At 36.8% G+C, this 16,341-nt stretch overlaps 1 protein-coding gene across 1 annotated transcript; it reads left to right on the top strand.

Annotated features, from left to right (window-relative positions):
• The first annotated feature begins 4,038 nt into the window (after window positions 1-4,038).
• LOC145766754 (ornithine decarboxylase-like) lies at window positions 4,039-14,993 on the top strand. The gene is made up of 10 exons (XM_082578460.1): window positions 4,039-4,227; window positions 5,815-5,988; window positions 6,627-6,799; window positions 7,883-8,017; window positions 8,762-8,927; window positions 9,115-9,295; window positions 11,197-11,327; window positions 11,887-12,013; window positions 12,948-13,035; window positions 14,912-14,993. The coding sequence occupies exons 1-10, from the start codon at window positions 4,039-4,041 to the stop codon at window positions 14,991-14,993; spliced, it is 1,446 nt and encodes a 481-aa protein (XP_082434586.1).
• Window positions 14,994-16,341: the final 1,348 nt, after the last annotated feature.

Raw genomic sequence — 16,341 nt, 5'->3', positions numbered from 1 at the left:
CATAAGGGGGATCCCAGCTGATCAATCATGATCAATCTGTTGAAGAAGAAGAATTGTTATTACAATTATTTTGATTATCACCATTGTTAACTTCTGTCTGACCAACTGCTTTAAAGTTGTTTGAACATATAGGACTGAAGTCGTTACGAGTTTTGGGAAAATGGCGTTAACAAGGGCGCTTTTCAGAGCTTATTATTGGTTTTGTAGGCCTAATGCCTTTGATGAAATTTGTTGGAGGCTGCAATGCTGGTCAAGTAATATCTAATTAACCAATTTTATTACTTGTTGGAACTTCAAAAGACAAACGGAAAATTGTTATTAATTATTTTGTCAGACGTTATTCTGTTGCTTGTAAAATATATGGACAGATACAGTCTTAATAAACAGATTATGCCTAATTAAATTTAAAAATAGCTCTTCAGTGCCGCATAATAACGGATTTGTAAAGGACAAGGGCAGTTCTTAAAGGGGTTTCCCTTGGTGTTGCCATCAAAAGTAATCAAGAAAAAACTTCCTTTTATTTTTTCGTTTTCTGAATTTAAGTCTTTTTTATTGTGTGGGGCATGATATGACTTTGACCTGGAGCACCAAGCAAGTAAGCTATTGCTTGAACCTGGCCAAATCTCGTCCAGTATTAAGCTATTTAAGTTTTACTCCGTCCCAGAATACGTTAGTAGGCTACGTTGTAAAAGTGAAGTGATATACTTGAAACGACATACTATTAAACTAAGGAAATTAAACACGATAATAGAGCTTTCAAGATAGGGGTGTGTATGTGCATTTGTTCGTGCACGTTTGCGAGCCGAACGATCACGATGCTTTAGGAACGTTTTGCAGACAGTTGTTAATCCTGCGTTCTATCAATCACTGCGTCATATGTGACGTTATTAGCAAATGTTTTAAGGTTTTTAAAGTGATTACACAGATAAAAAATGAAATGATGTCATTCGGATTAAAGTTTGGTTACAAAATGTTAAAAGGTTACCGTTGTTACGGGTATAATATGTTGTTCATTTATAGTTCAAAGAAAGTTTTCCCTCTCTCTCATACGCCGACAATGAGTAAATTGTATAAAATGCTTGTTGATAGAAAATTCTTTAACGAAACCAAATTAATAAAGCAGGAACATGCACTGCAGGCTGTAGCTAATAGTAATACGGTAGTTATGATGATATCATGTTTACAACTGAGTAATTTAAATGCAATGTTACGTAGCCTAACACTTTGTGATTGCACCACAAATATGGTGCATATTATTGCACCATTTTTCTGATGACATCATTCTTATATCTGAGCAACCTAAACAACTATAAACAATGCTAAGTGAACTCAATACAGAAAGCAAAAAGATTGGACTTCATACGAACTTTAACAAAACGAAAGTTATGTTTAACAAACTGGCAGACATCGGCAGCAATATTCTTGTGGACGGAGCGGCAATCGAAAAAGTTGATCACTATATATATCTTGGCCAAAAAATTACAACCAACTCCAATAAAGAAGATGAAATCAAAAGAAGAATATCACTTGGATGGCAAGCCTTCGGAAGAGCAAGTTCGATATTTTGTCAAAACTGCCTCTTTCTCTCAAGAAACAAGTCTACGATCAATACATCCTTCCAACCGCTACATATGGTGCAGAAACTTGGAACCTTACAAAGAAATTAACACTTAAACTAAGAACTATGCAGAGAGCACATGAACGAATCATGATGGGTTTAACATGGCGAGATAAAAAGACTGCCGAATGGATCAGAAACCAAACGAAATGACGAGATATATTAAGCACAATCAAGAAACTAAAATGGTCCTGGGCACTGGGAAGGTTATATACAGGCGCGGATTTATGGGGGGTGGGGGCCCGGGCCCTCCCCGAAATTTTGTGAAAAATTGTAGAAATTGTATGTTTCCGCATCAAATGGTTTGATAAGCTTTTAAACAGCTGATATTAGTCCCTCGGCATCACAATTGATGAAAATGGTTCTTTTAATGTCTATTTTATAGCATATCGTATATGTCGTAGTATCATTGTTCATATCTGTTTATCCTTTTCTTTCTTTTTAATTGATTTTCAAATTTTTTGGCCCCCCCCGAAAAAAACTCTTAGATTCGCGCCTGGTTATATAGCAAGATATCAAGACAATAGATGAACTAAAAATTAACAACATGGACACCAAGAGAAACCAAAAGAAAGAAGGGAAGACCAAAAGTGAGATAGAGGGACGACATTGACAAACAATGCAATACAACCAATTGGTACCAACTAGCACATAATCATGTAAATTGGCATGAAAAGGAGAAGGCTTACGCTCTGCAGTGGGCTCTCACAGGCTGAAAATGATGAATGATGATTGCACCACAAATATGCATGATGGAGACAATCAAACTGAACAATAATTTGCATCCATTGCATTGCATGTGACGTCACAGTCGATTCAAGAATGATGACAAAGTGTGACGAAACAATGTCATGCTAGTATAGACCTCTTGGTGTGGTCGCTAGCTGCAGTTTGTTTTTGGACCTAGAGTTCTTTAAAGTATCACGATTTGGCAGGAATGATGACAAGATGGAGGATATTATTAATAACTTCAATGCACATTGGTAGTCGACCGTGGTCAGCCGTTCGATTTCCGGGTCTACGCCATCATGATAATGACATGACGTCGCCACCACTATTTACATTTGATGACTTCTACAGCTACCTAGACAGGCGACTTGTCACACTTTGCAGACTTTTGCATACTGTGTATTAGGGTGGGTCGATTTCTCCATTTATCATATAAATTTGAACATAGGTGCCACTTTACCTTCTAAACATTTCTTCAAAGTTTAAAATCGTTTTGTGCACAGCAACCCATTACCCCAATGACCCTCTGTTTCTATAACAGGGTTGCCAGATTGGGCAAAAAGTTGCGGAAATTTTTGTCATTTTATCTCATTTTTCGCCCAATCCGGCAATCCTGCGCAGTAAGCGAACTTCTAATAGTTGTGCGGTTTAACACGCCACAAAAAAACTTTGTGAAACTGACTCTTTATCTTATTAATCCGATAATGATCCGAGTTTCAAGGAGAATTTCTCAACAAGTAGTGCCTACAATACCATCCCAATCCCTTGTGTTGCAAGGGAAGCAGATCGAAAGATGGTTTCTGACGAAACAGTTGCTGCTATTGCCACTGCTACTTTGCAGGGTGTGGTAGGAGAAGACTTCTCCACAGACATCATTATTGACCCACGGAAAGTGAGACATAGCCGAGTCAAGAGGCGTACTGGATTGAAACCAACCCAACATGTCGTCAATAATTTTATATCGCTCTATTTCGATGGGAGAAAGGATGAATCATATGTCTTTGATGACTACCACCACAGGAGAAAAATAAAAGAATACTATTACGTTTTACTGACACAACCTGGTGACATATACATCTCTCATGTCACAACACCAAGTGGTCGTTCAGTTGACATTTTAAAATGTATGATCGACGAGAATATGAACATGGGTGGAATTCGAATAACAGGTTGTGACGGAACAGCAGTGAACACTGGAAATCGTAATGGAGTAATTGCTAGAATAGAAGCTCATATCCATTATAAAGTTCAGTGGAATATATGTTGGCCTGTGTTGCCCATCAATGAGTTACCATTGCAACATCTATTTGGATTATTTGGAAAGACATCTGGTCTGGAAACATTTATTGGTGAAATTGGCGATATTTTGTGGTCAAACGATATACCCGTAACCTTGGAGATCGCATTGTTTGATAAAATTGAGAGTCCCCATTTGCCAAAATTGGACAATTCAAAGATCTAAGCACAGACCAGATGTAGCCTACCTTTTGGAAATCTGCCATGCAATCAGTTCTGGGGAATGCTCTGAAACACTCTTACACAGAGATCCTGAGAAATATAATCATTCACAGGAGCAAATCGAATGTGCCACTATTATGTTAGTCAGACCCATCCATTAGAGATTAGACTCTGTTAAGATATTGACACGATTCATTGCAACTGTATTATAGGCCTGTATGGTTTGCACTAAGATGGCCAGAGATATCAGTGATGCTCCAGCAGTACTTTTCCTTATGATACAACTCAGTCGTGGACTTGAGCCAGTGGAAGTGCAGTCTGTCATCGACAAATCGATCAAGCAAAATTGTTATGCAGCTCACCCTGAAAACTTGCTATATGCTATGTTTCATGACAATAAATCTGCCATTCGTGAAGTTGCTGTTAGGCGAATTCTGAAAGCACGAAAGCTTTCATCTATTCTACAATAATATGAAGATTCCATCGCCCTGCTGATCAACTTAATCTTAATGCAATGGATTATATTGATATGATCGATTGGACACAGATTGACGTTACTGAACCACCATTATTATTATCTAAGAACTAAGAGTGAGGATGAACTTTGGGATGCAATAAAGTCAGTCCCAACCACAGATTCAAGCCGTTGAAAGAATGATTCGTGTAGTCGCTGAGGTCAGCTTCAAAACTGTCGGAAAGGAGAAAAGAAACTCTATGATTTACTTTATCTTAGATGCAAGGAAGCAGCGGCCTATATTTGAATCAAAGAAAGACTGTGTTGTTTAGTTTAACATTCAAGTCAGGCCCGGATTTGGGGGGGGCAGAGGGTGCAGGTGCCCCGGGCCCCCTTCCTGACTTTTGAAGGGTCCCCTATGTGGAAAAAATGTGATTTTATGTTATTATTATTTTTTTCTTTCAACGTTTGAAGTCTCTGCAAAATGCTGTGCAGTGCTGGATTAATACTTTAGACGTGGAGGTGGCTTTACGCGTCGTAGGCGCGAAAAAATTTTTTGGGCGGGGGCCCCCTGATCTAAAATTGCCCCTGGCCCCTCATCAGCTAAATCCGGCCCTGATCTAGGTGTGGCTTTAACTCATTACATTTCAATTATGTTTCGTTTTCACTGTAGCCTACCTATTGAATATAATTTACCGTGAAGTAGAAAATTGTATTTTTCCATACCACCTGGGGTAAGTGGTTAGGAGCACACCATCACATTGAAATTTTAACACTTTATTTAGTATGGCAAGCCTCGCCTAAATACCGATTTATGCGACAATCCGACAATTTTATGTGAAAATCGACCCACCCTACTGTGTATTGCTACCATTTCTAACAGTGTGGCTGATTTTTTTAAATCTTTTTTCTCAATCTCCTCCTGCCTCCTCCAGGTGGATGAATATGCTGTACCATTACCACGCAGTGAAAACTTCTTACTCGCATTAGACATTGACTTGATCATTTCTATCGGACTGTTATCCACTTGTAAATCTGGCTACATTTTCTGAATATTCCAGTTTCTTGTTTTGCCGCTGCCCTCCTGAAACTTTCATGGACCGTTTATAGCAAAACTACTCTTAGATGTAGTCAGATAAAAAAAATAAGGTAACTGTTGTCTTTGAACGTACAATTAAATAAAAGGTTTGTAAAGTTACGACAACAGTTTTTTTTGCTATATTGTCTATACGTATGTGTAACGACTATACGTAGCCTATAACTTTAGGATGAATGTGGTAATACATAACAGAACAGGTTAAATATTTTTCATCAATAAGCGTCTTACCCATAGCCTGCATCAGATGAAAATATGTTGAAGTTGTATCCAAAGAATGCTGAAGCTTGACTTGAAGGAAGAGGTCCTAGTTCTACTTTCTCTTTTACAGATGCTTGATCTCTTTGGTTTTGACAACTGCGTTTTGACATTTGACAACACCTTGATACAACTATAGCTTCTCCAGTGGGCATAACTTTTCCTGATTAACTAATTATAATGCCAAATACTGTACTGTAGGATATTGATGATGGATTTTTCATTTGTGATATTGGAGCTATTTTGTCGAAGTATCAGGAATGGGTGAAGACATTACCACACATTGTTCCATTCTATGCTGTTAAATGCAATCCTGATTCAACGATGCTTAAAACGCTTCTAGCCCTTGGAACTGGCTTCGACTGTGCCAGTAAGGTAAGAAAATCAGCATTTCTATACCACCGTGTTATTATGTATAATGCCTTTTTTTGGTAAAAATATCGACATGAAATAATATTAACGTAGCTTACGTGCATTAACGTATGTTGTATTATAAGCTTAGTTTATAAAAGCTAGATATTCCAAGAACTTCAATTGCAATCTGGGAAGAACTTTAGAAAAAATTCCAATTGCAATCGATTGAAAGCATAATGGGTAGGTCTTTCGGGTTACCTCACCTATAAAGATGAAGATTTGGTTTTAAAAAAAGAAGAAAGGGCAAGATGATCCAGAGGGTATGCGTTGGAACAACGCCCTTTCAAGAGAGCTTTCGATTCAATGGCACTTAGTGGAGCATTGAATAAGGTAATTTACAAACAACATCATGTCTATAACAAGCGGAAACTTGAATCTATTAACCCTTGAAAACCAGACTAGCGTCTGAGATTCAAAAAATTCAATCAATACGCAAAGCTTCTAGGATTGATATTGTACGAAAAGGTTTCTCAGTTCAAAGATAAAAAAACCTACAACCAATCAAACGAACACAAAAGGGTAATTTGTAATTCTTATAGTGTAGTTGGTTCTACATCTCTCTTAAAGATGAATTTAAACTGTAACATGTACTGTAATAGAAAGAAATTCGAACTCTATTGGAACTCGGTGCGCAGCCTGAAAAAATCATCTACGCAAATCCCTTGAAGCAGGCTTCACATATACGTTACGCACGTGACGTTGGTGTCAAACGTATTGTTTTTGACTGTGAAGAGGAATTATTTAAAATGAAAGCCAACTATCCTCAGGCTGAGTGAGTCGTTGTGTATGAATTCTTTTTATTCTCTTGAACAAGATCGTAAAATGCACAGATCTTTACTATTATTATATAATATTATTATGCAATATGCTTTGAGTGTACCGTATTAGATTATTTTTGCGCTTGATGATTGTTATCTACTATAACATGAAACCTTAAGTAGCGCAGAACTTATCAGTATCAGTAGGCTATATTGCAGTGTATATACAGTACTGTATGTATCAAGTGAAGTTACTATTTTCTAAAACCTCTACAGCCTGTTTCACCCTAAAAGGGGGATCATCAGAAGGTCCTTGTTTAAATAAAATTCAAGATTCAAGATTCTATTTGATTAAGGACTTTTTGATGATTCCCTTTTTAGGGTGAAACAGGCTGTAGGCTGTAAAGGTTTCAGATAATAGTAACTATATGACTGTGATGAAATTCGCTCTGCTTGGCTTTTTACTTGGCATTGAGCACTTTTTGTAGTATTAATATTATTTATTGTTTATAGCCTATACTGTATGTATATATTATACTATCTAAATCGCGATGTATAAAAAGCAGTTAAATTTTTATAACTTTTAGCATGATTATAGCTTAAGCCAGGGATTAATTACCAGGGATGCACACACAACTGAAGGGTGCGAGACCTTTTCCTACGGAGTGTGTGGATAATCAATCAATTAATTTAGTTTTAAAATGAAGTAAGAAACTATGCTTGTTTAGCCCATCAGCCTTTTAAGCAATATTTTGAATTGTAGGTTATGACATTTTAGCCATTCTATTGTAAAAGGGGGTGGGAGAAGTGTTTAGTGATTTCAAGGTAGTATCAACCAGAGAAAATTTTTAAACAGTTGATTTTTATTGTAGGCTATTCTTGATAGCCTAGAGTTACACGATAAAACCTCGTTTTCTTATTGTCTTTTATCCGACTACTGAGAAAACAAAAATTAACAACGCAAGATATTTTTTGTATGGATAGTCATTCCGGCCGGTTCCGGCCCGCGGGCCATAGTTTGGTGACCCCTGGTTTAAGCCATCAAAAATGTTGCTGTTTGAAAAACTAACATTGATGCTTAGAAATTACTTTCATAGGCTTGTTTTACGTATTCAAGCAAACGGATATCAAGGTGTCACTGAAATGACCAAAAAATTTGGTGCGGATTTTAAGTTGTCACACCGTTTGATAGATGCTGCTCGTGAAATGGACCTCCAAGTAACAGGAATTAGGTACGGTAGGATTTGCTTTTTATCAATACAACTCTAAAATATCAATATGCTTTAAACATTAGATCCCCAGTCCGCACCCTGCAATATAATGTTTACTTCATCTGTTTATTTTTGCTACTTCAGTTGCTTGGTTTTGTAAAAATGCTTTTAATCGTATGGCTTACAACTATGCAAGATAAATGATACTCGCCGGGTTGAGATATGAGATGAGATGTGCTTAAAAAATGTAAAAGGATGATGTGGATGATGTTGATGTTGGGGAGTATTTCACCTTGGCATTCTTACTATGGTTGTCTATTTCACTTTCAAGTCGCATGAAGTTACGCTTTTTACATTGTTTCAACTTCGCCGAGCGTACAACAGAAACGAAGTAAAAGGGCAACTATTGCCAGAAGAGTTGCCCTCGCTTGTCACATTGTTGGTGCGATCTAGTTGAGAAAAATAATGGCAATGCCACTGCAGACGGTACAGTGGGGAATTACTTCTGTTTAAGGTTTGGTTTGTAACTTGCAACTTTGCATTGGTTTCATTTACAAAGGTGTTGGTCAAAATTTCAAGCAGGGTCACATGTGAGTTTCACAAAAATATAACAAAGCTTTAAGATCGACCACGCCCATATTTGATGCCCCATTTCACTTTGATATTCAGTGGTTATGACATTAACAACCTGTTTTTAAATGGCATATGCTGGGCATTCTACCGTATAAAATTTAACCACTCATAATAAGATGATCTTGCTTTCAGTTTTCACGTGGGAAGGTTATGTCCGAATCCCGAAACCTATTTTAAAGCTTTGAAAGATGCTAGAACCCTTTTTGACTATGCCGAAACCGTTGGTTACAAATTTGATCTTCTTGACATTGGTGGAGGATTTAGTGGAACTGACGAAGCTGAAGTGAAGTTCAAAGACGTAATTTTATGTGTTTAGCATTTGCTTGTTGAATTTGTTTATAGATTTTCAAAGCAACATTACATTTTCTTGAAAATTTGCTAAAGATGCTTTTGTACTCTTTTAGCAAAACCACAACACCAAAAATTTTGGTGTTGATACGACTTTAGGTAACAGTGATTTTTATTTAACGAAATTACTTTTACAGATTGCACCTGTAATTGATCAGCACGTCAGTGCATTATTCCCTGTGGACAAGTTCAAGCATGTTCGTGTAATAGCTGAGCCAGGACGATACTTTGCAGAGTCTGCCTTCACATTGGCAACAAGCATAATTGCCAAGAAGAAGGTCACTAAGAGTATTTTCATCCGAGATATAAAAACCAGTGGTAAGCTATAATTATTTTGAACTTTGTTGGTGTAAGCAAAAAAAAATTTCACCTATCTGTGTGAAAAAATGTCATTTTTAATCCTACACAAACCTACTGTAAGTGCAGTATTTTGAGTGACAATTTTTTGTGTAGTATTTCAAGCGCAGCCGTGTTACCTGTGTGCTTGTATAGCTTCTTTTAAATAGACAGGTGGCTCATATTAATATAGGCCACATCATCTCACATGTCTAATAGAGAAGCGTGGTCAATCCGTAAGCGTGGAACATTTTCAAAAGTGTTCTTATGAAGTTATTTCATTTATAGCAGACTTGTTTTAAGTCAGCCTTAACCAAATTTAAAACGTCTACTGTACATTGAATGTTTTGCAATGAAAGTTCCACACTGAAGACGAAACCACTTTATTGTTTGAAACATGTGTTCAACCATCAACAGTGGGATTTCAACTACGCATTCGTTAGTGGAAATCAGATTCAATTGAATCAATCGATAGGCTACTGTTAATGCAAATAGATCTACTGCATTTTGAGGCAAAATATATTGAAAAAGGATTTTATAATTTGATTACAAGCACCAAGAGTATTTTAGCACCCCGTGATAAATTCCTGATTACAATTTAGCTACCTTTGAAAAAAGTAACGAAAATTCTAATATGACGAGTGTGACCCGGCTGATCCCAACATGGTGTAGCTTAGCCCAAAATGCGTAACGCATCTTCACAACTTCAACATAGCTTCAAATATAAAAAGGTGGAAATTCAGAACTCAGTCTCGTTGGAAATGAGATAAAACTCACCTTAGAACTCATTTAAAAATCACTATAAAAATGTTTCTACTATCCTTTTACTAATGTTAATGGCCTCAGGCCATGTAAATTTCTCATTACCCGATGCATATTGTGTTCATTCAAGCAACTATACCGTAAACTTATGTTTCAATTCTTTTGTTTCGCTTCTTTGATTGCTTCTTTTATGTTTAATTTGTAACCTTTTCTTTTGTTGAGGGTGGCTGCTTGACTAGAAGACCTTCCAGGTCACTTCGCAGCCACCCGTTGCAGTATCCACACATTCTATACGTGATCGTTTGTATTATTTAACTTTGCCTAATGACTGTGTGTATTTATAGTGGCAACAAAATAAACGCCAATCCATCAATCAAATCTGAATTATCGTAAAATGATGCTGCATTTTTTTCTTGGCATAGGCTACTAATTGGCCGTAGCTCACAGATTAGGCAGTCCTTGCATGACCACAGTGAACATGCAGAAAACTGAGGTATGACCTTTTTTTCGCTGTCATCCTTGTTGTGCGAATTCAATTGTTGTCATTAGTGTTCATGATGCACGTATTTCGTCAACAACAAAAAAATATATAGGCCTAAACTGAATCGAACTATTAGCGGCTTACTAGAAGACACGACAAGCTAACAACGTGACCAGCATGACAGCTCAACCTAAAGGGTGGGATCTGAATCATAAAAAATGATCGATAAAAATGATGCGATTGTCAGCCGTGTTAGCCTACCTATGTAACTTAAAGAATAAAAACAATAAAAACTATTAATACTACAAAAAATGCTCAATGCTAAGCTAAAAAGCAAAGCAGAGCGAATTAAATCAAATATAGTTATTACTATCTGAATCCTTAACAGCCTGTTTCACCTTGACGGATCATCAGAAGGGTCTTATTCAAATAGAAATTTGATTTTTATTTGAATAAGACCTTCTGATGATCCGTTAAGTGAAACAGCCTGTAAAGGATTCAGATAGTAATACCTATATTTGATTTAACTTAAAGAATATATTTTTTAATAAACAACGAGTAGAATGCACTAAATATGTTTGAAATTTCACGGCTTATGTTGCAATGATGTTTTTCTTTAATACAACTTACTTTCTATAAGATGAGGAGAGCCAAAATGATATTCCATCACCAGAAGAACCAGCTTTTAAGTATGTCATCGATGACGGCGTACACGGGTCATTTAATTATATTTTGCACGGCATATATGAGCCGTTGCCTGTTCTCTTGAAGGTAAAGTTTATTAGGTCTATCTACGACGTTAATTGTGACTTATTGTATTTACTAACAGGCTTATAGTTGTGTAACCTACAACATTGTAGTAGCTCTTCATTCTTAATAACCTGCAAATTATTTTTTTACCACGTTTTATTCAATTTGCGTTTATCTTGGAGACACATGCTTTCTATTTTTTTCCATAAGATGGATTACAAATTTTAAACAGGAGTGGATCCAGCAAATAGCCTTGGGGGAGATTTTAATAAAACACAATGATGTGCAGTGTACATTTCTCCAACCTTGCAAATAGCTTACACAGTGAATAAAGACACTTTTCTTTCTTTTAGGAAAAGGGAGCAATCGCCCTTCTCTGGATCCGCCACTGACTTATGACGAGTGGACAATAAGATATCTACAGCATATAGCAAGATTAAAAATATATCACCTAAATTTATGACAAAACAATCTGAGTTTGTTACAACGTTAGTTCAAGACAAGGTTATTTATATTGTAGGCTAGCATGTTGGGTTTGTGGTGCAATCCAAAGCAAGTTATACACAACATTATTTTATAGCCTCCACCAAACAAATCCGCTACTTTTATGTCGTGTATGTTTGGTCCAACTTGTAATTTTGACGATCTTGTTGTCAAACGTCGAATGTTACCGGAGTTGAATGTCTCAGACTGGATTGTATGGCATAGTAAGTTGTTAGGCTGAAAACAATTTCTAAACTAGAAATTTTCAAACTTTTTAGCCCAAGAGTAGTTGGTCCATTTTCATTCAATAAAACGTTGCTTGGGTAGGCCTAAATTACAGTATGATCAGCCAGGGATACCTAGAGAAGAAGATACGAAGGCTCACAGCGATTGCCTTATTCTGATGACACTACCAGGGCGGTAGTTTGCAGCGCGTGAAACATGCGGTTCTTTTCAAAATTGCAGAAAGTTTTGTAGTGCAACTGGTACAGTCAGCTACAGAAGAGAAAGACAATTAGTAAATGTTACATAGAGCATATTTAAAGAATACTTGTTTGGAAAGGCAGTTGAAAAGTTACCAGTAAGCTGTTTTTCTTAACAAAGCCTTTGCGGTAAGCTAAATGTAAAGCAAGTAAGCTTATACTGGTAGTTGAATTTACAAGTAACCATAAGCATGCAGTTAGTATCCAGGCCTTATGCTAACAGCGCAATGCAGGTTATCATAACAAGATTTATTAAACCACTATCGGTGCCAATTGTCATTTTACGATAAACAGAGATTATTTACGATAAACAATAGCCCTTCTATTGTCAGACGTAATAAAGGCCTTCATATCCCCTTTTTTAGATATCCCTGTGATCAGCACCCAGCTCAACAGAATGATTTGAAAACTGTTGATATTAAAATAATGAGAGAAATAACTTGATTCATTAACGATCTTTTTTATATTTCCTCCAGCTGTAGATTTTTGTGTGTAATCTATTGGCTAAGCATGGAAAATGAACAAACAAAAACACAAAAAACGTAGGTTTTTGTAACAGTGTTAGCAAAGCTGTGAAGAAGGGAGCGTTCTTCCAGGCTATCAGCACAAGGCTAAGCACACACTAGTACAGCGAGTAGTTGCGATTCGATATAATATTTGCATAATTTATTTTCAGACATGGGAGCCTACACGAGCACATTAAGTTGTAACTTCAATGGCTTTATGCTTTCCTGCGTATACTACGTGATTTCAGAAGATGATTTGTAAGTGTAGTTACACACCACCTCTTCGATAATTCAGATCTTTTAGTTGATAACCAACAAACTCGACTGCAAATGAGACTCTAATAAAAAGCATGAGTAGCCCATTAGCAAAGCCGTTAAGATATTGACAGTGGCAATCTATATTTATTACAATTTTCCGCCCCGTTAGCTCAGTGGTTAAACACTCGACTCAAGATCAAGCGATGCTTGTTGGGCTTTTGTAGTGTGGGCTTGAACAATGCATTTCAGGTCTGCAGTCTATTCATCAGCATCAAGTGGATGAAATAATTCTCCGGGCACCGGCAACAACATTTCAATAATCGGAAGCTTCCCTCTATCAATCTCAGTTACCAGCCCTGGGTCATTGATTCAAAGCCTCTACAATAGGGTGGCTTGTTTTTAAACTTTTTCTTTAATTCTCTTGGGGTAGTGGGGAAATGGTGCCAATGAGTGAGAAAACACTCATGACAAAATTTGAGATTCGTAACAAATTGTCTTCAGCCTCCTCATGGGGATCAAAATTCGAAAAATGAGGCAAAAACGCAATTTTTTCCAAAAATATTTATAGTTTGGGTAGATACAATATTGTTTAGATATATCTAATTAACCTAAAAAAAATGGAAGTAATTTAAACTATTCCTTCAGCTTCCTCACAGCTTCTGAAAATTTCTATTTTGCTGTAAATTTCGCATTTTTGTTTGTAGTTAAATAACTACAAACTTCGTCAGTGACGTAGCCTAAATTCAAATAAAAGACGTCACTTTTTCCTACCAAATTAACCCAATTTCATCAAAAAATGACGCAGCAGCTCAGGGCAGGTCTATAAAGAGAAATGCAATGACATTTTATTGTTGGCAAAATGTCTAACGCAATTATGTATTATGTAATCACCCACAAAAATGCAAAATGTTGAGCAAAATGGAATTTTCAGAAGCTGTGAGGAAGCTGATCAGCCCAAAGATAACCAAATACAATTACAGCATCCTACCAGATTTATGCTTGCCTTTCTTTCACGTGGCAAATCACCAAGTTTCGTGCCTGCATTTAACAGTTAATGAAATATAAGAGTGCATTATACCTACAGACAAAGCAGATTGAAACACAATATATCCAAACCGCTTGCATTCCGATAGCCTACAGCCGGAACCGAGCGCTCCATGAAAAGATGAAGAAGCTTAACCCATCTTGCTTACAACATCTCGTATGAATGTGGCCCAGGAAAAAATACAAATTTGTCAGCATGTTGTTCCATCTTCTACATAGAAACATATAACCTGATAATATCTCGTCAGTGCTGCTTCTTGTTTCAGAGCGTCGTAATATTTTTAGATATCGCCAAAGATGAACTGATGTTTGTTTTTGTTTTTAGAGCTCTCTTTCGCGGTTTGACTCAAGGAAAAGATTCATTTGGGCTTGTGTGGGGAGAAAGCAATTCTTAGATGTAGTTTAATTGTTATTGTCTTGTGTTAGTTTAAATTGCTGCACAACTGAACTGACATACATAATGTACAGGGATGATATACTGATGATTATATGGCTTTATTGCACTGGTGAGGCTTGCATGCCGATTGCCGAATCAGTAGTCAGTACATCACCGACTGTTGTTTCATGTATAGGCAATATATAAGGTGGATAATGGATTAAACGTGGAACCTGCAGCTGCTGCATTCCACTGTAGTGTGATGCTATACTTTTAGGCCTTTAGGCCTTTTTTCATTTTGCGTTATCTGTGATACGATGGACCATGATGTTGTAAATACCATGTAATGACGTAAAATGATATGCGTAAAAGTCGCAATCACCGCAAGATTAATGCAGCGATCAATCTAATTGCGACCCATTTGTGTTATGAAGTATTTCTGCGTCTTCCACGCAGTGGCGTTGCAACGCAATATGCCGCTCTTGGATTTTTGCACGAAGATGCCGCTCCCTTTAACACCGTCGTAAAAGCTGATTAAAATTCCACACAACAGAAGAATTAAAGCAGTGTTTGTTCAATTTTGTTGAAAGTTCAAAATTCAATAGTCTAGCTTTCATTGAAGCAAATTTAGAAATTACATCGTCAAAAGATAATGTCTCGATTACGGTAAATCACTTTCAATGGACTTTGGACAGTATTACTAGCGCAGACAGCCCGCTTTCTCCCATAGTCCATCTCAAGTAAGATTTTGATCATCTCAAACTCCCTTATTTGATCATCTCAACTCTCATGTTGTGAGTTAATATTTCTGGCCAAGTAGCCACATCGTATTGAGAATAATAGACATCATCTGTTTTATTTTGATCTGAAAGTTTTTCATTCATAGGCTGACTTCTTTCAATGATCACTTCGTTATTGTTTTCTTCGAGATACGCTTCTTCTTCCGTCTCAACTTGAGGTAGCGATTTACTGTGGCTGCTAACCTCTTCTGTTTTGTTAGCAGAGGCGATTTTTACGAACTTCAAAATGGCTCCTTCATTTTTTCTTAGTTCTTCTTCTCTAGCTGTTACGGCCAATCTCTGTACAAATCAAACGTCATATAAAACCGTTCAAGTCTACTGAATATTACGTCATGGAAGTTGCTAGAAAATGTGCCAAAATTGCACCATCGTTCATAAGACCTGTTTGGACCTGTTTGGGCCTGTTTAAACAGGAAATATTACATCAGCTTAAACACCTGTTGGAATGACTTCATAATTGTCTTTCATTTATTGCGTCACAGTTACTTTCTACGTGAATTTGAGATATTGATATCTATTCTGGTCATTCCTAAAATGATTGTTTGAAAGTTGGCCGCACATTTAACTGTTGGCTTAGTGCTTGCTAGCTGGACAAAAGTTCCGTCTTTTATCCAAGTAATCTGTTGTGTAGTGACAGTTTAAGTGGTGTACGCGTTGCACCCCCTCGTTTTTGGTAGCCGTGGGCTAATTTTTACAGAAATACACTGTTTGAAAAGAAGTTCAAGTGTGTGTTTCTTCGGTCATTATATGCAGACGAAAGGATCCGGGAACTTTAAGTTACAATTTTCCCACGAAGAAATTATGGTTTACCGCTGTGACCAAAAAAAATAAAAGACGAGTTCTTGTTAGCTGGTGGGCCAAGAAATCAAAGCATAAAAAAATAAAAGACGAAGTTGTTGGTTGGTAGGCTACAAAAGCAAAGAAATAATAAAAGAAGATCTTGTTGGTTGGTAGTCTAAAGAAGCAAAGAAAATTAAAGACATTTCTTCTCGGTAGGCAACTGAAGAACTTTAAGCTAAAAAGTAAAGACATTTCTTCTCAGTTTGGTACAGAAGAAAAAATAACTTTGACATTCATTGGCAAGAA

This window comes from Aplidium turbinatum, chromosome 3 (assembly GCF_918807975.1).
Source record: "Aplidium turbinatum chromosome 3, kaAplTurb1.1, whole genome shotgun sequence".
In the NCBI taxonomy this organism is placed as follows: Eukaryota; Metazoa; Chordata; class Ascidiacea; order Aplousobranchia; family Polyclinidae; genus Aplidium; species Aplidium turbinatum.
Note: the sequence above shows the minus strand (reverse complement) of the source record. Positions and strands in the feature narration are given on the sequence as shown.